The following is a 24,295-nucleotide window of genomic DNA, read 5'->3' on the forward strand; positions in this document are numbered from 1 at the left end:
GTACAGTGTGTCATGTGGGGCTCTTCTGAATAACACTGCAAATATGAATTTATGCACTAGGTGTTTTTAATATTGGACTTTGTGACAGCAAGCTCCCTATCAGAGGCTGAGAAATCATTGCATACTAAAAGCCAGGGCCCATTCTTCTTGTTTCTGTGGCAGGGGCTGCCCTGCCCTTTCTGTGGGTGGTATTAGACCCCCGCTCTCATGTTCACAATGCCCCTGGGGATGCAACTTTCTGAGTGGGGGCATCACTCGAATAGCACAAAAGTAAATCGTTAGGAAAAGCGGCGCACATGGCCACCTACTGTTTTCTTCTTCAAGAACGCTACCAGAATGCTCAGCACACACTTCTGCCCCTCACCCACTCCCTGACAATAAATCCTCCTTTGATCAATAAAATCAGGCACATTTAAAGGCAATTTTACTGGTATTAAAGATTGCTCATACATAATGAATGCATAGAGTTGCTTTGTGGTTGTATTGTTAATTTGAGAATTAATCCACTTTGAGTTGAGGGATGCTTTTTTAAAAAGGTGGTTAGAAGGTCAAGACAGCAGACCTATATAGACCTAACCTCGTCAATGCTAATAATGACACTTTGGATATGACTTCTAACCTGAATGAATACAAAGTATTCTGATTTTGGAATAATACTTATTAATGAAGAAATTTTAAGAAGGAAAGCATTCACCCATAATTTCTTACTGTCTAGAGTCTACCAGTAACCCTGTGTCATACGTAGTATTTTTCTTTTCCTCTCTCTGTGGGGTATGCATGTGTTTGGGTTTCTTTCAAACAACTGGGATCGAATTGTGTGCCTGTGAAATCTTTACTATTTTGGGGTTCATTTGTGCATCTGAGAAATAGAGCCATTAACACTTTAATGGGAGAATCCGAGTCTCTCATCTCCATGAAGCTTCCCCCTGCTCTCATTTCATTAACAGTTTTGTACTTGCATATTCTTTTTTATGTTTTAACATAAGTTGGTATTTTATAAGCACCACACCACCTGCTTCCCCCCCTTTTTTTAATTGAGGTACATTTTACATAAAGTAAAATTCACCCTTTCCAGCATCCAGTTTTACAAGTCTGACAAACACATAGAGTCATGTAACCACCACCATGATCAAGAAAAGAGAACGGTCGCATCAGCCCCCGAAATTCCTCTGCACTGCCTTATAGTCAACGCCTTCCCTCAGCCCCCATCCCTGGTCACCACTGATCTCTTTCTGTCCTTATAATTTTGCCTTTTCCTGAATGTTACATAAATGGAGCCATGCTTTTACATGTGTTCATGTGCTATTTTTAAAAGCACCTAATTGTTCCATCTATTTGTAATCTATTTTTATATTTATCATTTGAATGCCACTACTTTAAGAAATTATTCATATGTTGTGTTCAAAGGAACCACATGGATAGCCCATGCTATCTCATGGGTTCACCTCATGGAATTGTAGAATCTCAGTGTTGGAAGGAATCTTCAAGGGGACCCAAGTCAAATATTCAGCAGTGTATCTTCAGTTGAACAATGTAGCACCTTGTAATACAGTTTCTAATTATGTGCTGGAGAAACGCCCTCCCCTTAAGAGTAGCCTCATTCCCATGGGCAGCAGGCTTGCGCAGGACCTGAAGGGAAGTAACGTGGGCCACTTCTGAGCCAAAGCTTTGAAAGCCATTGCTGTTCTGTTCTGCCGTTCTTTCTTCCCTCTGTGAAGAGAAAGGCCTATCCCAGGAGGAGGCTGCTTCTTTAGGCTGATCCTAGAATGAATGTGTACAGCAGGGGCCCTGTTGACTGTAGCCAACACATATTATGAAATAAATAAAGACATAAACCTTGGTTGTACCTCACTGAAATTTTGTGCTTGTCTGTTACTACAGTATAATCTAATGAAAGCTCAAAGAGAACCAGTGTCCTGTCCATCAGGCGTTTCCATGTTTCTTCATTGGGAATCTGTGTGATTAACTTTTCTTAGCACCTCCAACTTCAACCCAGGACACTCTTCCTCCAGATATTGTATGGCTTTGTTGCTCATGTCCTTTGGTCTCTGTCTATGTCCCCATCCCTGCCACCCTTCATCCTGTCCGTCTCCTTTACACCCTACACGAGCACAGAAGTGCCGAGATTCTCTTTATTCTATTTACTGCTATACCTCAAGCTGATATCGTGACCTAATATGCTATGAAAGCTCAGTTAAGTATGTGTTGAGTAAATAAATAAAATTAGTGAAAAGCAAAAACAAAAATAAATAAGGCTGTTTCTTCTTAAGCTGGTATGTTTCCATTTACTGTCAGATAATTAAAAGTATGGAATGTGATGTGTCTCCCCTTTGACTTGTCCCATTGTTCCAAATCTCCATCTAGGTTTCTTTTTCTAATAACAGTGTTTGGCCTTTCATGCTTCTTATATTACAAGCTGCTTTGAGTCCTTGAAATTACACAGGCATAACATATAAAAGCAAACATATATCCATGAGAATATCATAGCATAATTGCATCGTCTTTAAGTTTGTTCATTTCTAACACATTCGCCCTACAATGGCCACTCTGCATGCATAGGCAAGGTGTACAAGGCCCTCCAGTATCACCCCTTCCTGTTCATCTGGTCTGGTTTCTTGCCACTTCTGACTCCTAACCTTCACTTGAACAATAGCCAAAATTGTTCAGAGGACTCTAGACTCCATGCTCCTCATGCCTTCCCTACACCGAATGTTCTCTTTACTTCTTTTCACTTGACTGACTCCTACTTTAAAATCCATTCATCCATCCATCCATCCATCCATCCATCCTTGAGCACTTATTATGAGCCAGTTCTTGGGCCATATCACCGAACCAAACAAAATGCCTATTGTAGGGCTTACATTCTGAGGGCAGGACCAGAAAAGCACTACATATTATAAACACATTGTACGCAGATATCGTCCCCTAGACCATCAGGGCCAAGCATCACGATGCTGCCACACTACGCAATGTGGCTGCAGGAAGCATGACCCAACGTGCTTACAGAGAAAGAACAAAAAAGGTCTCAGACATTTCTGAGATGTTAAGGCTCTGTAGAAGGTAGTAAGTGTTATGGACAAAGGAAATAAAGGAAAGGAGGTAGGGGGGAACAGCAGTGCTGGGGGGCTGTGGGGGAGAAGTAGGCTGATGCTTTCTGGGGTAAGAGTCCTTCAGGCAGAGGAAATGTCCTGTGCGAAGGCCCTTGGGTAGGAGGTCAGAGTGCCCGCACCTTGAGGCCAATTGAGTTGGAAGAGACAAGAGTGGGAGTGACAATGCAAAAATAAATTAGACTGAAGATGTATGCCTCGGAAAAACCTGTGGCACCTGGAATGGACTGAAAGCAAAACGATCAGAAGCACTCTCAGTTTCTGAGAGAACCACATTTCCAAGGAAGCTACAAATCTTTAACTATTGGAAATGTCAAGCAACCCTTCGGCCCCCAGAGCTTCCATAAGCCATACATGGACTGAGGAAGTGCTCAAATAAAGGCATATTTCTCAACTTTCTCTTCAGATGTAGCCAAGAAAGATAATGGACAGGGAAGAATCTTCCAGGGCTAGAGAGAAGGGTCAAGGAGAACTGTGGCCAAGGGTGCTTCCTAAGGGATGTCCAACAGAGGATCCTCTCCCTACCCCCAGGGGAGAGGATCTTCACCATGTCTGCCTGCTAAGACATCGGACTGGCTATGGATAAACCAACTGTGGCATATTCTTACAATGGAACACTGCTCAGAAATGAAAAGAAAGGATCCCCTGACATACACAATGACATGGATGAATCTCAAAAACATGATGCTTAGTGAAAAAAGCCAGACATGAAATCATACATACTGTAGAAATCCATTTGTATGAAGTTCTAGAACAAACAAAACCAATCGATAGTGATAGAAAGCAGATCAGGGCTGCCTGGTTGGAGGAACAGGACTGACCACAAAGGGACACAGGGAAACTTTTGGGGGAAATGAAATACTTTCTGTATTGGCTGTGGTGGACAGAGGTCGCATGAGTATACACAATTATCAAGACCCACTGAGCTGTGCCCTTAAGATCCATGCATTTTACTGTATGTAAATGATGCCTCAATTCAAACAACAAATACCAACAAAACAAATAAAAAGGAAATGTGATGTGGCTCGTACAAGAAATCCCTAAAACCTAAAGCATTCTCACATACTTTACCCTTACAGACTTTAATTTCGAGAATGAGAGAAAACCAGGGCAGGTTTCCTGCCAGCGTGAAAGGCAGCAAAACCACCTTTGGCCTTGATTTTTCAACTTGCCTTGAACCTAATTGCTTTTCCATGTTCAGGTTAAGCGGCACTCTCTAATGTATTTTTGGTCATTAATTTAAATGTTATGCTTGACTGAACTGGAATGTTCACACTTTGATATAAATCTCCTATGTAGCACATTTATATTCTCCATTTATGTTGCCCACAGTGATTAGTGGGTTATCTCTCAGCCTATGCAATGAGAACAAGTCACTAACTTGAATCATCTGTCCTAGACATAGGCCCACCTCTGCTGTTCCATTAACCCCTTTGCTGCTTGTTGTCACTTGTTTTGGGGTTCTATTTGTCTACATTTTCTGCCTCAACCTAAAAAAAAAAAAAGGCAGAAAACACAGCCCATTTGCACAAGTTCCATAATGGGGACTTATTCTGCCACATCAAATAATAATCTAGTTTCCACACTAGGACAAATGCAAATTATATTTTTGGCACAGCTATCTGTGCCTCAAAATAGTAAGTAAATGGAAGACTGACTTTTAAAGGAGTTTATGAAGTATGTGACAGAGCACCCTGAGTCATTTTCCTTCTTTAAGCTTCATGGTCATCGTGAGTCTCCTCTCACAGGTGTGGGTTCTCTGACAGTCCCCTGAGACCAAATCCCCGTGAGCAGGGGACAGACAAAGGACCCGGGAATGGACAGACCAAGAGTGGTGACGGTGGGAGGTGCTTGGCCGGGAGCAGCACTCACTCTCAAAGGAGAGAGAAGGGAGAATGCAAAACTGTATCTACGTCATGCAGGGACATAGAGTGTTGAGGAGTAGGTCATTCCTAGATCTCATCTGAGTTTAGAGCACTTCTGGGCTTGAATCCCAGCCAGAACTTCCATAGGCTTCCCCTAAAATATTCAGAACCTAGCCCCCACCCATGGCATCTCTGAGTTCAGAGTTGGTCTTCCTCTCTGCCCATAGGAGGGCCTCCTGGTCTGTACGGCAATCCCAGCGGCCAGGCCAATACCCAGCCTGCTCGCTTGGCACCTCTTCTACGGAGGGGGGAGGCCCTAGTGTGTCTCTCCAGCATGCTGCTCATGCTCTGCTCCTCATCATCCCGGCTCCCCCGTCCATACACATTACAGCTGACTGGACAGGGATGCATACTTCCACACGGGGCAGTCCATCTCTAGTCTGGCCAGCAACCTCCAGGTTAGCCTAGAATGCAAAGTCTCAGCTCATCAGGAATTGGGAATGTTGGGGAGGTTGAGTTGTTGATAGGCATGGAGATGGGGATAAAAATAGAGATGGTAGAGAGAGCAATGGAGCATTCCTAAGAGGTACATGGGTTGGGAAGATGCATGGACTCCAAGAGACAGAGTGAGCTAAAATTAGGGGCTAGTCAAAACTCAACCAACACAGTAGAGAAGAGTCACAAGGAGGAGCAGGGGAAGACAGGAGACAGGTTAGAAGTGGGGGCACAGGCCTGTCTCCTCAGAGGGAACAAGACAGCCCGCAGCTTGGTAGTTCGCTGGATTCTCCGATCCCCAAACTCTAATCCCCATTGTCTAATTTCTAATTTCACTGGATTCTCTGAGCCCCAAACCTCATGTCCAGGGCCCCTGAGGCTGGACCATAGGGTGTTCCTGGGATTCTGCAAGATTTCTAACTCCTAATTCCCAGCTGTTTCCTTACAAGAAGACCCCTTCCTTGATGGCATAGGAGTGCTCTCTTTCCTGCATGGAAGGATCTGAGGAGAAAGGGAAAACAATCCCCAGGCTGTGCAAATGGGTTTTCTTCAGGGCCACATGGTCTCTTTTTCAACAATGCAAATCTTCTGCTGGATAAAAATCTCAGAGCAAGGGCTTTAATCATGCTTTCATTGTTTAAGAGAACGCCTCTCGGTCTTGGGGACGTGAATGTCCTGAAGGAAGCAGTAAGTTAATTCCCAAATAAGTTACTCCTTTCAGTCCTTATCCTCATTAGAGGCCTGGTTTGGTGAGTTGGAGCCGGACAGTTAACAAGGGGACTCTCACAGTCACATGGCTCCCCATCACCCTAGGATGCTCAGGATCTGGGGAGGCTGCTGGAGATAGTGGGGGAGTGGCCAAATGGATTTTGGAAAAGCTCCTTAGACCAGGCTTCCTTAAACTTTAGTGTACTATAGGAATCTCCTGGAAATCTTTTAAAATGCAGATTCTGGGGTGGGGCTGAGAGCCTGCATTTCTAACAAGCCCCCCAAGCTGGTCTGGGAATGAGGCTCAGAGGAGGAGACAGTGATAGGACCCCTGCTGCCTGAGCGGAAAAAAGCCGCTTAGTGTAACATCATGTCATTAGCGCTCATTAAAATACATGCATGAATCATGGCCTCTGAGGGTCTGAGAGCAATTCCGTGTCACTTGATAGTGAACGTAAAGGAACCAGCTCCCAATCCCTTCAGTAAAGAAGAATATACTTGAAAACTTATCCCTGAATTCCAAACCAGTAAGAAACCGATGTCGGTATTTTTCTTTTTTAGCAAATTTGTAGCTTTTGAGCTATGAGGAAGGACAGGCTGAAGGGCTGGGCAGGAAGGCTAGAGGAGAGTCAGAGATAATGGCAACTGGGAGGCTTATTTCATGAATAAACCTTAACGGTTCACAATGAGGAAAGGGGGAACCCATCCAGAGCTAAGTGCATCATATGGAAACAGGTTCCATTTCAGACTAGGCGTTTAACACTTAAATCCCTCCCCCTCACGCTGACGGATCACAGTGTTTTATAAAACCATCCAAGAAGTGCTGGGCAGACATACTGGTGGTTTCAAGATTCTTAAAAGCCTTGGAAACTACTGTGCTCTTGTCTAGGGTGGACCATGGGGAGGGGCAGAGCATTCTACCCTGTTGACCAAACAAATGTGTGTAGGACTTCTGGGGTATCATAGCCCATGAACCAGATTGCCACCCTTGAAAGAGGATGAGACTGGATTATGTCTAGGATTGGCTCAGTCTCAAAGTCGACCAGGACCCCTGCAGATGGCCTGCCAGCCAGCCACCCACCATCCCCGGAGTCCCACCACCTTCTGTCATATAACCTGGAAAACCACACAAGCCATAGACACTGCCTATGGATTGTCGAGGGCTGCAGTAGGCCCCCTAAAAGGGATGAGATCATCCTTGGGTCAGATGCTGGCTGACAAGGTGACCAACTGGCACTGCCCTTCGGGTGGTAAACACTCATCTTGGGCACCATAGAGATTCAAGACATTTACCTAATTCTTATTGTTATTGCCCCTGGACTTCTGGCAGATGATCAACTCCTTGTTTGCCCAGGACTATCCTGGTTCCAACAGTGAAAGTCACACATCCCCAGAAAACCCCAGTCTCAAGCAAACTGGGATGGTTGGTTACTTCTCAAACTAGTGAGGTCTGGGTGGTCAAGAAATCACATGGGAAGACATGAAAGGAAGAGAAAAGCCCAAGGGAACTTCTCTGGATCCTAACAGTGACTTAGGAACTGGGATTCGTTCACAGAGTTATTAGAGAATAAAGTGTTGGAGGAGGGGCGTGAGTGTTAAGACCGATGAGGAAGGTTTCCCTATAACAGGCTGACTTGCAACTGGCAGGTGTTTTATTTTAATGACCTCACCACCTGCCCTCCAACTTAACTGAGATGACAAAGGGAGACAGGGTTCCTTGTGTTTGTGCAGTAGACAAACGTTTGACCATCAACTCCGATCAATACACTTCTGAAGATTAGGCCGTTAAGAAAATGGTGTAAGAAGCCCCAAGGGGTAGGAGGAGCAAGAGGGCGGAGGAGTAGGAGACCTGGATTTCATCTGGTCCCAGGAATTCAGCTGGATAGGGATCAAACCATTCTGAACACCTACGAACTCAACAGGAGATCGAAGAAGAGAGTAGCAACAACTCTGAACAGAGAAGCGACCACTTACTGGAAGGTAGGACGTGCGGAGAAGTGAATCCGAGGCGATATTCGGGAGGATAGACGGCGGGGGAGGGGGCCTCTGCCGCTTCTGGCAAGTGACAGAGCCGCGGACCACAAAATCGGAACTTTTAGAAGTCAGCTCCGCTGAGGGACATCGCTCCAGTGGCTAAGCGGGGGGTGGTACCCTCGCGGGACAGTGTGGTCTCAGGACCCTCGGGGTCACAGAAAGACTGGGGGTGCCTAAGTGCGGCAGAGCTCTCAGGTATCGGAGCGGGGAAGCCGGCTGAAGAGATGGAGCCGAGGCGCGGGCTCTCAGCTCGGGGTTGTCATAAACTGTGATCCACGTCACAGTCAGGCCACTGCTCCTCCAGCAGGGACCCAACAAGTGGCAGATCCGGGGAGACTCCCCTTCCTACCCCAGGAGGAGCGGCACGGGAGCACACCGCAGGGATCTGCTAGGTTTGGAGACTCCACACAGAGTCGGGTGCCAGAGATAGAAAGGCTCTGTCACAGGCTGGGTGAGCACGGAGTGCGGCTGGAGACCGGGGAGACGGGAGTGACTGCTTTTCTCTGGGGGCACACTGAGAAGCAGAGCCCCGAGTTCTTGGCTCCTCTGGGGCAGAGATTGGGAGGCCGCCATTTTCACTCTCGTCCCCCAAAGCTGTACCGAAAGCTTGCAGGGAACAAAAGCTCCCGAGAGCAAATCCGAGCAGATGACTTAGCCCGGACCCGGCCTCCAGCAAAGACATCTGGGAACAGCAACAGGCCCCTCCCCCAGAAGATCAGCACGAACAACCAGCCAAGACCAAGGTTACCGATCAATGAGAACGGCAGAACTCCAGTGCTAGGGGAACACTGCACATAGAATTCATGGCTTTTTTCCCATGATTCTTTAGTCTTTCAAAGTTAATTTTTTTCAACTTTTTCTTTTCTGTTTTTTTTTTTAGTTTTTCTTTTTCCCTTTTTCAACCAACATCTTATCAATCCGCTTTTTAAAAAAATCTTTTTTATTTTTCATTTTTAGAGTCATATTCTATCCTTTCATAGTAGTTAACCTTATTTTTGGTATATATATATATATATATATATATATATATATATATATATATATGTTGTTCTCTCTTTAAAATTTTGGGATATAGTTTCTTCTTACAGACCAAAATATACCCTAAATCCCTAGTGTATGGCTTTGTTCGAGTTTCCTGCCTGATCACATTCTCTCCCTTTTGTTTTAAACCCTCTTCTTTCTTTTTTCAACCAGCTTCTTATCTTATAAATTCCTTTTATAAAATCCTTTATAATTTGAATCTTTACAGTCACATTCCATCCCTTCATCGTATTAACCCTTATTTTTGTACATATATAAGTTTTGCTTTCTTTAAAATTTTGGGAGGCACTTTCTTCTAACAAGCCAAAATACGCCCAAAATCTAGTGTGTGGCACTGATCTATGCACCAGCCTGATCATCTCTGATCACATTCTGTTTTGTGTTTTTGTTTTTGTTTCTGTTTTTATCTTTTTCCTTTTCTTTTTTTTTTTCTTTTTTCTTTCTTTCCCTTTCTTTTCCCCTAGTTTCGGGGTCTCTTCTGATTTGTTTAGTGTGTATTTTCTGGGGACATTGTTACCCTGTTAGCATTTTGTTCTCTCATTCATCTACGCTCCTCCGGACAAACTGACAAGATGGAAAAAATTACCTCAAAAAAAGAACAAGAGGCAGTACCAACTGCCAGGGACCTAATCAATATGGACATTAGCAAGATGTTTGAACTAGAGTTCAGAATGATGATTTTAAAGATACTAGCTGGGCTTGAAAAAAGCATGGAAGATATTAGAGAAATCCTTTCTGGAGAAATAAAAGAACTAAAATCTAACCAAGTCAAAATCAAAAAGGCTATTAATGAGGTGCAATCAAAAATGGGGCTGCTAACTGCTAGGATAAATGAGGTAGAAGAGAGAATTAGTGATATAGAAGACCAAATGATGGAAAATAAAGAAGCTGAGAAAAAGAGAGATAAACAACTACTGGATCACGAGGGCAGAATTCAAGAGATAAGTGATACCATAAGACAAAACAATATTAGAATAATTGGGATCCCAGAAGAAGAAGAAAGAGAGAGAGGGCCAGAAGGTATATTGGAGCAAATTATAGCAGAGAACTTCCCTAATCTGGGGATGGAAACAGTCATCAAAATCCAAGAGGCACAGAGAACCCCTGTCAAAATCAATAATAATAGGTCAACACCCTGACATCTAATAGTAAAACTTATGAGTCTCAGAGACAAAGAGAAAATCCTGAAAGCAGCTCGGGAGAAGAGATATGTAACCTACAATGGTAGAAACATTAGAATGACCTATCCACAGAGATCTGGCAGGCTAGAAAGGACTGGCATGATATATTCAGAGCACTAAATCAGAAAAATATGCAGCCAAGAATACTATATCCAGCTAGGCTGTCATTGAAAAGAGAAGGAGAGATAAAAAGCTTCCAGGACAAACAAAAACTAAAGGAATTTGCAAACATGAAACCAGTCCTACAAGAAATATTGAAAGGGGTCCTCTAAGCAAAGAGAGAGCCTAAAAGTAACATAGGCCAGAAAGGAACACAGACAATAAACAGTAACAGTCACCTTACAGGCAATACAATGGCACGAAATTCAAATCTTTCAATAATTATCCTGAATGTAAATGGGCTAAATGCCCCAATCAAAAGACACAGGCTATCAGATTGGATTAAAAAACAAGACCCATCAATATGCTGTCTGCAAGAGACTCATTTTAGACCCAAAGACACTCCCAGATTGAAAGTGACGGGGTGGAAAACCATTTACCATGCTAATGGACACCAAAAGAAAGCTGGGGTGGCAATCCTTATATCAGACAAATTAGATTTTAAACCAAAGACTGTAATAAGAGATGAGAAAGGACACTACATCCTACTTAAAGGGTCTATACAACAAGAAGATCTAACAATTGTAAATACCTATGCCCCTAACATGAGAGCAGCCAATTATATAAGCCAATTAATAACAAAAGCAAAGAAACACATTGACAACAGTACAATAATAGTGGGGGATTTTAACACCCGCCCTCGCCAAAATGGACAGATCATCTAAGCAAAAGATCAACAAGGAAATAAAGACTTTAAATGACACACTGGACCAAATGGACTTCACAGACATATTCAGAACATACCATCCCAAAGTAACAGAATACACATTCTTCTCTAGTGCCCATGGAACATTCTCCAGAATAGATCACATCCTAGGTCACAGATCAGGTCTGAACCGGTACCAAAAGACTGGGATTATTCCCTGCATATTTTCAGACCACAATGCTTTGAAACTAGAACTCAGTCACAAGAAGAAAGTCGGAAAGAACTCAAATACATGGAGGCTAAAGAGCATCCTACTAAAGAATGAATGAGTCAACCAGGAAATTAAAGAAGAATTTGAAAAATTCATCGAAACAAATGAAAATGAAAACACAACTGTTCAAAATCTTTGGGATGCAGCAAAGGCAGTCCTAAGAGGAAAGTGTATAGCAATACAAGCCTTTCTCAAGAAACAAGGAAGGTCTCAAATACACAACCTAACCCTACACCTAAAGGAGCTGGAGAAAGAACAGCAAATAAAGCCTAAACCCAGCAGGAGAAGAGAAATTATAAAGATCAGAGCAGAAATCAATGAAATAGAAACCAAAAGAACAGTAGAACAGATCAACGAAACTAGGAGCTGGTTCTTTGAAAGAATTAACAAGATTGATAAACCCCTGGCCAGACTGATCAAAAAGAAAAGAGAAATGACCCAAATCAACAAAATCATGAATGAAAGAGGAGAGATCACAACCAACACCAAAGAAATACAAACAATTATAAGAACATATGATGAGCAACTCTATGACAGCAAATTAGATAACCTGGAAGAAATGGGTGCATTCCTAGAGATGTATCAACTACCAAAACTGAACCAGGAAGAAATAGAAAACCTGAACAGACCTATAACCACCAAGGAAATTGAAGCAGTCATCAAAAATCTCCCAACAAACAAAAGCCCAGGGCCAGATGGCTTCCCAGGGGAATTCTACCAAACATTTCAAGAAGGATTAATACCTATTCTTCTGAAACTGTTCCAAAAAATAGAAATGGAAGGAAAACTTCCAAACTCGTTTTATGAGGCCACCATTACCTTGATCCCCAAACCAGACAAAGACCCCATCAAAAAGGAGAATTACAGACCAATATCCTTGATGAACATGGATGCAAAAATTCTCACCAAAATACGAGCCAATAGGATCCAACAGTACATTCAAAGGATTATTCACCATGACCAAGTGGGATTTATCCCTGGGATGGAAGGTTGGTTCAACATCAGCAAATCAATCAATGTGATAAAATACATTAATAAAAGAAAGAACAAGACCCATATGATCCTCTCAATAGGTGCAGAAAAAGCATTTGACAAAGTACAGCATCCTTCCTTGATCAAAACTCTACAGAGTATAAGGATAGAGGGTACATACCTCAATATCATAAAAGTCATTATGAAAAACCCACAGCGAATATCATTCTCAATAGGGAAAAACTGAGAGCTTTCCCCCTAAGGTCAGGAACGCGGCAGGGATGTCCACTCTCACCACTGCTATTCAACATAGTACTAGAAGTCCTAGCCACAGCAATCAGACAACAAAAAGAAATAAAAGGCATCCGAATCAGCAAAGAAGAAGTCAAACTCTCACTCTTTGCAGATGATATGAAACTTTATGTGGAAAACCCAAAAGACTCCACCCCAAAACTGCTAGAACTCATACAGGAATTCAGTCAAGTGGCAGGATATAAAATCAATGCACAGAAATCAGTGGCATTCCTATACACCAACAACAAGACAGAAGAGAGAGAAATTAAGGAGTCGATCCCATTTACCATTGCACCCAAAACCATAAGATACCTAGGAATAAATCTAACCACAGAGGCAAAGAATCTGTACTCAGAAAACTATAAAATACTCAGGAAAGAAATTAAGGAAGACACAAAGAAATGGAAAAACGTTCCATGCTCATGGATTGGAAGAACAAACATTGTGAAGATGTCAATGCTACCTAGAGCAATCTACACATTCAGTGCAATCCCTATCAAAATACCATCCAATTTTTTCAAAGAAATGGAGCAAATAATCCTAAAATTTGTGTGGAACCAGAAAAGACCCCGAATAGCCAGAGGAATGTTGAAAAAGAAAAGCAAAGCTGGTGGCATCACAATTCCAGACTTCCAGCTCTATTACAAAGCTGTAATCATCAAGACAGTATTGTACCGGCACAAAAACAGACACATAGATCAATGGAACAGAATAGAGAGCCCAGAAATGGACCCTCAACTCTATGGTCAACTTATCTTTGACAAAGCAGGAAAGAATGTCCAGTGGAAAAAAGACAGTCTCTTCAACAAATGGGTGTTGGGAAAATTGGACAGCCACATGCAGAAGAATGAAACTGGACCATTTCCTTACACCAGACACAAAAATAGACTCCAAATGGTTGAAAGACCTAAATATGAGACAGGAGTCCATCAACATCCTAAAGGAGAACACAGGCAGCAACCTCTTCGAGCTCAGCCGCAGGAAGTTCTTCCTAGAAACATCACCAAAGGCACAGGAAGCCAGGGCAAAAATGAACTATTGGGACTTCATCAAGATAAAAAGCTTTTGCACAGCAGAAGAAACAGTCAACAAAACCAAAAGACAGCCAACAGACTGGGAGAAGATATTTGCAAATGACATATCAGATAAAGGGCTAGTATCCAAAATCTATAAAGAAGTTCATCAAACTCAACACCCAAAGAACAAATGATCCAATCAAGAAATGGGCAGAAGACATGAACAGACATTTTTCCAAAGAAGACATCCTAATGGCCAATAGACATATGAAAAAGTGCTCAACATTGCTCAGCATCAGGGAAATCCAAATCAAAACCTCAATGAGATACCACCTCACACCAGTCAGAATGGCTAAAATTAACAAGTCAGGAAATGACAGACGTTGGCAGGGATGTGGAGAAAGGGGAACTGTCCTACACTGTTGGTGGGAATGCAAGCTGGTGCAGCCACTCTGAAAACAGTATGGAAGTTCCTCAAAAAGTTGAAAATAGAGCTACAATATGATCCAGCAATAGCACTACTGGGTATTTACCCCAAAGTTAGAAATGTAGGGATCCAAAGGGGTACGTGCGCCCCGATGTTTATAGCAGCAATGTCCACAACAGTCAAACTTTGGGAAGAGCCAAGATGTCCATCGACAGATGAATGGCTAAAGTTGTGGTATACATATATATATATATGTATATATATATATATACAATGGACTATTATGCAGCCCTCAAAAGGAATGAGATCTTGCCATTTGCAATGATGTGGATGGAACTCGAGGGTATTATGTGGAGCGAAATAAGTCAATCAGAGAAAGACATGTATCATATGACCTCACTGATATCAAGAATTCTTAATCTCAGGAAACAAACCGAGGGTTGCTGGAGTGGTGGGGGGTGGGAGGGATGGGGTGGCTGTGTGATAGACATTGGGGAGGGTTTGTGCTATGGTGAGTGGTGTGAATTGTGTAAGACTGTCGAATCACAGACCTGTCCCTCTGAAACAAATAATAAATTATATGTTAAAAAAAAAAGAAGAAGATAGCAGGAAGGGAAGAATGAAGGGGGGAAGTCAGAGGGGGAGACGAACCATGAGAGACTATGGACTCTGAGAAACAAACTGAGGGTTCCAGAGGGAAGGGGGTGGAGGGGATGGGTTAGCCTGGTGATGGGTATTAAAGAGGGCACGTACTGCATGGAGCACTGGGTGTTATATGCAAACAATGAATCATGGAACACTACATCAAAAACTAATGATATAATGTACGGTGATTAACATAACATAAAAAATAAAAGCACCAAGGAGTAAACAGAGTTAGCACTCTTACTGAACCGACTTACTCAGGACACAAATCTTAGGATTTCTTTTCTGAAACCAATGGTGCCAAAAAGAACCAAATTCCAAACTATAAGCTAATCCACAATTTGATATTTAAAGAAAAGAGAAAAATCTTGATGGAAGTCCACATTCCACATTAATCCACAGTCGCTAACTTTGAGCCCTTAAAATAACCAGGTACTAAAATCCTAGGAATACCAAACCATAATAAAGATACAACAAGCCTGAGTTTTTGGACTCTGACTTTAGCATCTATTTTAACTAAGCAAGATTAATTCATGACCTAGGAGCTCTGTGAGCTTATGTTTATTTATAATAGTCAATACTCCCATAGGCACAAAATGTTGCAAATGGAAGGTTGCATTTTGATAATGCCCATTTCTTCATTAAGATTTCATCATCCACCTACATTAGAAAGCCTCTCCCTACACTTTGTTGCTTCTGCTTTCACCTTGTTTATTCCTGCCTTATTTGCTTAATCTTGAGATCCTGGCTACCAGGCACTCTCAAATTTGAAACAAGTAAAGTTTGTGCATTAGCGTGTCCTGGGCATGCATGATTTATGAATGGCAGGTTTCTTGGCACAATTTAATGGTATGAGAGAGACTTCGTTTTAAACATTAAAGGGAAAGTCAAGAAGTGGCAACAGTAGGTGGGATATTAGAACATACGGTGTGTAAAAAGGTTTGGGTCAAGAGTTAACCAGTTTTTATGTGGTTTATTTCTTAATCTTTGGGCTGATGCTCTGACCATAAGGAGCTCCGACATTTGACCAACTACAGAAAGTACTTTAAATTGTTACTCTTATAACTTACCCCATCAAACTCTCACTCTGCCAAAAAAAAAAAATTTTTTTTTCTTTCTAATTGCTAACATTCATATCAATGGGGAAAACAAACACCTCTGAGCAGCCCAAAACACATTTGTTTTCTCTTTGTTAGGCATCCTAATCGTATCATATTCAGGCCATTTTTTACCATAAAATTCTTCCTTCAACAGAGTCTTTTGTAAATCAGTCTATCAATCAGTGTTAGCGAATCTTTCCCAGAAAAGTGAAAACTTTTGTAGAACCAGAAGAACTACCCTTCCAGAGTTAAATGAATCTAGCTCTTGTTAAATGCCCACGTAATATAAAGGCTCGATCTACAAGTGTGTTTTTCTCATTACGAAGTACGAACCCCAATAATATACTTTCTGTTTAATATTTATAACTAAAAATACTTAGCAAGAAAACAATAATTAAATTAAGACTTCCGAAGTCTACCTTGTACTGGAGATGTTCCAACCACTTCCCACACAAACAAATCATGTATAACCTTTCTTTGCAGATGGCTACACTGAAGAAGTCATGAGATCATAACCCAGGTCCTCAAATAACACCACAATAATTTTACATCTAAGTTTTCGACGTGTTGTGCAATGAGTGCTCACGGGTGCCTCTAGAAGACCTGAAAGGTTGCAAATCAATGCCAGGACACAAGGACTGATAAAGCCCATGGCTTGAGCAAGGTTGGGATTCACATACAACGTGGAGCTTGGCTTCCTACACAAGCCTTCCATCTCCCTTGCTAGTGGGAGCAGTTCTGAACCACATTCACCATCGGGGGCATGTGAGCATCGCAGAGAACACCGGCCACGGATAGAGCCCTACAGGGCACACAGAAACAATGGGTTACCTTGTAGATTTTGCAGTGGTAGAGTCATAATGCCTCCGGCTGCAGCGGCTGCTACCAGCCCTTGGATGTTGGTGAGATTCGCGGTAGGCAGAGTGAGGACCAGTCCTTGTTGTCCTCCGAGCTGTCCGGCCATGTTGAAGGGGATGAGGATGGGCTGGTTGAGGGCCGGCGTGCCTCCCGGCATGACGCCAGCGACAGCCGAGGCTAACTGTTGTGCTGTCAGAAGTGGCTGCAAAGAAACAGACAATCCTAGCTCACTTTCCAGTGGAACCAAGACATGGCCTTCCAGAGCATTTTCTTCTAGGGGTCTAGTTCTTCTAGCAGGGTCAGAAATTTCCTGAACAAGGAGCAAATACACACGCTCTGTTCCAGGATGAACCAGTAGGGAAAAAAAATTGAAATCACATTTCATTTATTTCTTTGGAAAATTTCATTGGGTTCGGATTTCTTTTGAGGAACTCAAATACCTTTAAAAGTAATACCTTACACTTATATATTATTTTTCCAATGAATTTCCATTTGGTCTTAACCTTACGTATTTGAAATTCTTTGCTAATTTGTTCTCTGTTGTTCCAGAAAGAACTCATTGGCATCAGAGGTGGTTTTTTTTTGTTGTTGTTTTGGGGTTTTTTTGTTTTGTTTTGTTTGGGCTCAAAAGTAGCAATAAAATGCTATTTTTATTTATTAGCAGCAAAAATGATGTAAAAGAGTTACAGCACGCTGGTAGGTCTTTAGTGACACCATTATGTGGATTTAGGACATATGCACAATCATAAGCCTTTTGGAAAGCAATTTGGAAATCTATATCAAGAGCTGCAGAAATATTCAACCCCTTTTGACTCAGAATATACTCCTGGGATGGAGCCTGAAGATACCATTCAAAAAGACAAAAGATAAATGCATGAAAACATGCATTACATTTAAAAATATATAAATGTTGAAAAATACTTTGTTATAGTGCTAAACTCGACAAGGTATTACACAGTCTTTAAAGTGGATCATTATGGCGCCTCTTTCAGAAAAATAGAAAATGTTTCTAGTATGAGAATACCTAAAATAAACTGGATAATCATTAAGCAATGACAATGAAATCATTAAAATGGTAAAATTGTGTGTGTACATTAAGAGTTCTGAAAAAAGTATAGGAAAACAAAGACATTTGAGGTGGGTAAGTTGGCAAATCTTTTTAAAGATGTCTTTTGCTATTACTCTAACATTCTTTGCTCAGTTCATACAAGATTAGAAACAAGAGTTTGTGTCCACTGTTTATCCATTAGCCATTGTTTGATGTGGACAGACAGCCTCATTGGTGTGCACTTTGGGCACTAGGCAGATTTGAGCCCAGATGTGGGCTCTTCACCAGGATGACCTTGGAAGGATTCCTGCGCTGGCCAGGCCACATGACCAGAAGGGTCGTTGGTCTTACAGACTTCGATGCAATGCCTTCATTGCACCCTTTTGGGAACCATGTGACACATAATGCCGTGTCCATTTTTCTTCTGGAGGAACCAAGACAAAACTCTTATGGAGGGGTTTCAACTTTTTTGTTTTTGATGCAGCATGATTCTATAAAATAAAAGGTAAGTAAATGGAGGCAGAGTACAAAACCCAGTGAATTACAGGCAGGCACTATTCTAATATTGCCATGGGCATATGAATGTGGTTGTCCTACCAAGGAGATACAGAAGGATTAGTAAGTTGCCCAAAGCCCCATATCTGGTGGGTGTGGGGGGATCATGTCAAGGCAGGCTGCTCCAGAGCCCATGGCTCACCCCTTTCTGGCCATGCCCTCTCATGCACGAACTGATTCAGAGAAGTGGGGCTGCTCTATTTGCAGAATGAGGGGAGGAGGGCTGACCCCACTCTCTGGCCGCTGCCTACAGACTCCCATCACAGCTCCTTCTGGGGAGGCCTTGCAGAAGCCCTGGGACAACAGATGCAGCTTGGTTCTAGACTACTCCAGATTCCACGGGCCTCGCTCCTAATCTGTTTGTTAGAGTCTACTAAATTCACATGAAGTAACTGCCTCTCTTTAAAAAAAAAGTAATAAAGCTACTCTAAAGCACAAAACAAACATTTTTTAAGAGTAAGTACAAAACGATAAACTGGTCCTCAGATCACTGATGTTATATCACTGCCCACAGTAATATCATGATAAGAGGGGAAGCAAATGGTTCTTAGACTACACGGGTCAGAGATTTGGGGGGTTTGGCATGTAGTATTTTTTTAAATTGAATTCTTGGGGGTTGAAGCAGGGCATGCATTCTCCAGCTTATCAAGGTGCCCACCACGTCTCACTGTCTGGGTCTGTCCCGCACTTATCTGACCGAGAGGCATGAGTTTGTCACCCCTGGTATGTTCACACACACACACACACACACACACACACACACACACACACACACACACTGTCACAAGCATGAAAATTTTAGAAAAGGCATAGCCAGGAGATTCCGGCTTCCGAGATTCCCAGGAGAACCCTCTCTGGGCTTCCATAAATGAGCAGACACCTCCCCAGGCTTTCTGTCCTTGAGCACCAAGGCATCGGTGCTCTGAGACAGATGTTAGGACCTGAGACCACAGGGAGACTTGGTGGCTGCTGGAACAAAAGTGAGGACCAACCCAAGCCCTACCCTTGGGTTTCCAAGTCTTGAAATGGTGCTCCCTCAAAGTGCTGAAAGTGATTAATTTGCAGGAACAATGACCGCAAAGGGGAGAGACAGGCTCCCATAGTCACCTCTTCTCCCAGAAAAGCAGGTGAACTCTGAAAGCTTCCCACTAAATGCCAGAGCTAAAACAACCACAGCCAAGAGCCTAGATCTTATAATTGTGTTCTACACCTCCATATAACCACACCAGGCTGCAAAAAACAAATATTGGACTTTAAAAAATAATGAATGTATTTCTTTATTAATGCAAGAGCTGTATGTGATGTACAGTATTGTCAAACCCAATAAGCTGAACTTGCATTAAAATTGCATTAACTTTTTTATATTAAATCACATCCTGTATTTCAAAAATGGCTATAGTAAGGTTGAAATAACTTAATTTTCTTCACACTCCAGTCATTAAAGTTTTACTTTCTAGAAAACCGCATGGTAACCAACGGCACAGTGGTAAGTGGGTTTTAGGAAGGGAAAAAAAAGTTTCCTAATGATTAAAACCAACATTGCCTTTAAAAAGAGAGGAGTTCTGCAAACACTTTTTTTTCCTTGATGGCCTTTAATAAATAATGCAGTCATACAGTTTCCCACACAAAAATTTATCACCGTGTTTGCTCTGTTGGAGTTGATTGGATTTAACTCATTACTATTTATTCAGTTATTTATATGGTTAAACCAACCTAAATGCAGCCTTATGGAAAAGCAGTTGAGAGATACTGACCTGCGGCCCAACCGGGAAAGGGGGATGGGTCTGACTGGCCTGGTGTTGGTCAGGAGTGCCTGGGTCTGACAGAGCCGGGTTTCCTCTGGCCCCTGGAATTCAAAAGAGAAGTGCTCCCTTTAATAGAAGATCCAGCCCGGGAACTGCCCATGACCCCATTTTCCTGTGATGTCACATAACATTAAGGTACAGATGACATGCCAGAGCGGTTTATCAATAGCTGCAGTGCTCAAATCACTTGTCAACTGCATAAATTATGCTAACGGATATTCAGGATGGCCAGTCATTCCGGGAGGGAGAAGGCTGTGACGGGGGAAAGTGACACCATCATCAGTCGCGCTAATAGGCTTGCATGATCCATCAGTTTGCACGGCGTGTGCCAATGTATTGCGCGGGTGGGAAGCTGCATCATTTATGCACAGGCGGGCAACAGCTAATCTAATTTCCCAAAGCCAGAGAACGCGTGAGACATGACCAAGTACATCTATATTATCCCTTAATATGGTTGTAGACCCTTAAGCCTTTTCTCCATACCCAGGGCAGACACCAACTCGTATGAATGTGTTTTCCCAGAGACAGCTTTCTTCAATGTCACCTTAGCTGATACCCTGGACAGCACAGGGATCTCCTGAAGCAAGTTTCCTGGGTGCTAACGGAAACGGTACGAATAACACACTAACTCCAGGGAGCCCCGCTGTGCTACGCAGGGGGAACACAGCTTCCTTCCTGTGCCAAAATCCTGTTGGATGCCAAAGCACGAGAAATGAAATCCCACCAAAACAGCAAGTCTTTCACATCTTCTTAGAACAGTGTAGTTTCTCTGTGTGCATTCGTGTGCTTTGTTTCAGGACAGACTGGAGCAGGTAGGATAGCGGCAGGAACCATAAACAGATGAATAGGCAAACAAAAATCACTAAATAGACCCGGCTGCAATTTTTGAGGGGTTTGACTCAGTAGCTTTTGTTTTCTTAGTGGTTGAAATCCAATTCCAAGCCACCCTTAACGAGATCCTCTTTCCTGATGTTTGTTCTATGAATAGCAAGTGGGAGACAATTCAAACCCTGTTTACTGGCATGCCATGGACAGCCAAGAAAAAAAGATATGATTCTGTCATGCTTATAAATTTTAAAGAAGGTATTATTGGCTCATTTAAAACAAATTCTTCTATATATTCTCCAAAGGGACAGGCTTATAAATAATGGAAATGTGGAAAAATATATTTCAGCACATTAAGCTACAAATAAAATTGACTGCTACATATTATTCAATTGGCTTCTATCTCCACTGCGATGTGTCAATCATAACAGCATTTTATAATAAGATTAAGCAATAAATGTGCAAAGCCATTATGCAGAAATCTGGAAATCTGATTAATTTGTAATATTTTTTTGTGCAGAAAGTCAGGAATGGACATTGCTTAGGGAATACTTACAAGCATTCTATTGAAATTTCTAAATTGATTTGGAACAAACTAATAAAAACACAGACTTGCTGACATTTTATAAAGTGAATTCTGTCAAAATATGTTTGGCATTTTAATGATTGCTGTCATTTAATAACAAGGGTAAAATGACCCATCATGAGATGCCAACAATTTCCTCATAATGTGCACGAGACCTTTCTTCTCAATTTTTTATATGCGATGTACTCATTATGCTTGAGTAGTAGGGCACTTTAAACGGTGCGCTTTGCTGGGTAAATCTCGTATTTTCTGCTCTTGTATAATCAAGTCCAATTTTGCCTTAAAATTCTCAGCAGAGCTTTGTGTACTTTTATAGAGCAAATCCAGGTCCCCAAGGGATTCTTTTGGTCACTTAGGTATATTCTGAAATAGCTAAAAACCCACTTTGGTTTAGTTTTTGTAGAAAATTTAAAATTTGGGGTGGCTGCCCCATCCCCACTGGGCATGGATTTTGACACTGGACTGCGAAAAGAGTTTTGCGATACACAGGAAGTGGGAAAACCTCTTTTGCACCATTAAAACACATACATGTCTTAAATTTCAAAACATTTCTATATACTGTACCAGGCCCTCCGGCCTCAAATTTTTTTCATGCGCACCAGGCCCACTTTTGGACCTTGTCCTTAAGGATATACCATTGTAAGGTTCAGGATCTGTCCCATACAGGCACTGTATCAACAAGAAGTTGTTGGTTGCCCGTAACTTTACAGAGATTACATTTGCTTACAATTTATTCTTTGTTGCTGGAGGCCCTCCCCAACACAGGGCAGCTTGTCTTGAGGCTGGTGATTCTCAAAAACCATGTTCAGTGCAGTACAGGGCAAGTCCATACAATTGCATGTGTAAAATGAAGTCTTTCACAGGCTTTAGAGGAGATTATGTATGCTCTCCTGCCTGGATCAAAAAGTAATGTTTCTTCTTAATGTGCATCTCCGTTTCCCCCCAAACACATGTATCATGCTTAACCTTGTAGGACCATAAAATAATCTGTCTGGTTGGAAGGCAGCTCCCAAGTCAGGGACCTTCTCGGAGCCAGAGGGGGGAAGCCAGCAGTCAGAATGAATAAATGACGTTGGCTAAGGGTTGCCGTGAGATTCGAAGCAGCACGTAGCTGTGCGTTAGCAGACTCTGAGGTCACCTATTTCCACGACCACAGACGTTAAAACATGAACTTAAACAGGCTGGGCAGGTTCCTCCTGATCAGGATCCTAGGAAACACGTTACCTCTCCAAGATCAGGGATGCCCAGAGAGTTCTCTGTGGCCTGTTGTGAATGTAATAGGCTGCATTTTTCAGGCAGTGCCTTTGAGCTTTAGTAGAGCAGGGACGGTCTCCGCTCTGCACACCCAGGCCCTAATGCAAGCAGGGCATTTGCACCGATTGAAATCTTCACTCAATGGAAAGAGAGGTCTGGCTTTTAATCTGGGGGCGGTAGAATTCACAGAAGATAGGTATTGCCATCCACTTGACTCTTTACTATTGTTTAGTATAAGCCTTGGAAATATCTTTAAATTATTAGCTTATTGGCAAATTCTACCTCGATTCCAGTTTAGAGACGAAAAGCGGTTTGGTGTCTGGGTTAAAAGCAAGGGCTTTTTAAACTTTAAGCTCTGGGTGCCTGGATGGCTCAGCCGTTAAGCATCTGCCTTCGGCTCAGGTCATGATCCCAGGGTCCTGGGATGGAGTCCCACATCGGGCTCCCTGCTCTGCGGGAAGCCTTCTTCTCCCTCTCCCACTCCCCCTGCTTGTGTTCCTGCTCTCGCTATGTCTCTCTCTGTCAAATAAATAAATAAAATCTTTAAAAAAATAAAATAAAATAAACTTTAAGCTCTGCCTGGGTCTCAGTTTATGCCACTTAACTAGGTATGTGAACTTGGACTTGTTTTCCAACTTCTTTATGTATCAGCTTCCTCCTCTAAAAGTCCAGGATGATAATAGTGCCTCCCTCACAGGGTTGCTGTTTGTAAGGATTAAATGAGTGCAGAGATTTGCAGATTTTGTGGGACAGTGCAGGTTTGTGCTAATTCTGTTGACTACTTTTATAAGATTCTATTTGTTTTTAATGCATTTAATATTATTTAATTTTTAAAAGATTTATTTATTTATTTATTTATTTATTTGAGAGAGACAGAGAGAGAACAGAGGGAGAGTGAGAGGGAGAGGCAGACTCCCCACTGAGCAGAGACTGAAGCGGGGCTTGATCCCAGGACCCTGAGATCAGGACCCAAGCCTGAGGCAGATGCTTAACCAACTGAGCCACACAAGTGCCCCAATATTATTTAGTTTGCTCATGACATTCGCCTGCCCCAAGTCAACTTAATATACGTTCCACGTTCCTGCCCATGCTACCCTGTGTATTCCGTATCATTTGATGAATGTATGAAACTGACCGTAAGAGCCCACAAAGCTAGAGTTTACACAGAAGGCATCCTTTAGTCTATGGTAACGTGACCAGGAAATACGACAGAATGATACCGGCAAACAGTTTCCAATTCTCACAGACCAGGGCTTGGACCATGTAGTTCCTACTCAGGATGGAGAATCAGAATCACTCAGGGAGCCTCTTGAACACGGAGGTTCTCATCACTCATGAGGCTACTGATGGGACCGCACAGGGGTGGCGGTGGCTCACATGCGTGTTTTCTAAAACCCGCAGTG

General features: G+C 42.4%; 1 protein-coding gene across 2 annotated transcripts in view; it reads right to left on the reverse strand.

The window, feature by feature from the left end:
* The window catches only part of POU6F2 (POU class 6 homeobox 2), a 494,308-nt gene that overhangs the window by 239,122 nt on the left and 230,891 nt on the right, over positions 1-24,295 (reverse strand). For both annotated transcript variants that reach the window (XM_035723420.1, XM_027575065.1), the window contains exons 3-4: positions 20,177-20,268; positions 16,793-17,021 (exon numbers count right to left, since the gene is read on the reverse strand). In XM_035723420.1, coding sequence (XP_035579313.1) covers positions 16,793-17,021; positions 20,177-20,268 — 321 coding nt within the window. The remainder of the gene's footprint in view (positions 1-16,792; positions 17,022-20,176; positions 20,269-24,295) is intronic.

Source organism: Zalophus californianus, chromosome 12 (genome assembly GCF_009762305.2).
Source record: "Zalophus californianus isolate mZalCal1 chromosome 12, mZalCal1.pri.v2, whole genome shotgun sequence".
NCBI lineage: Eukaryota > Metazoa > Chordata > Mammalia > Carnivora > Otariidae > Zalophus > Zalophus californianus.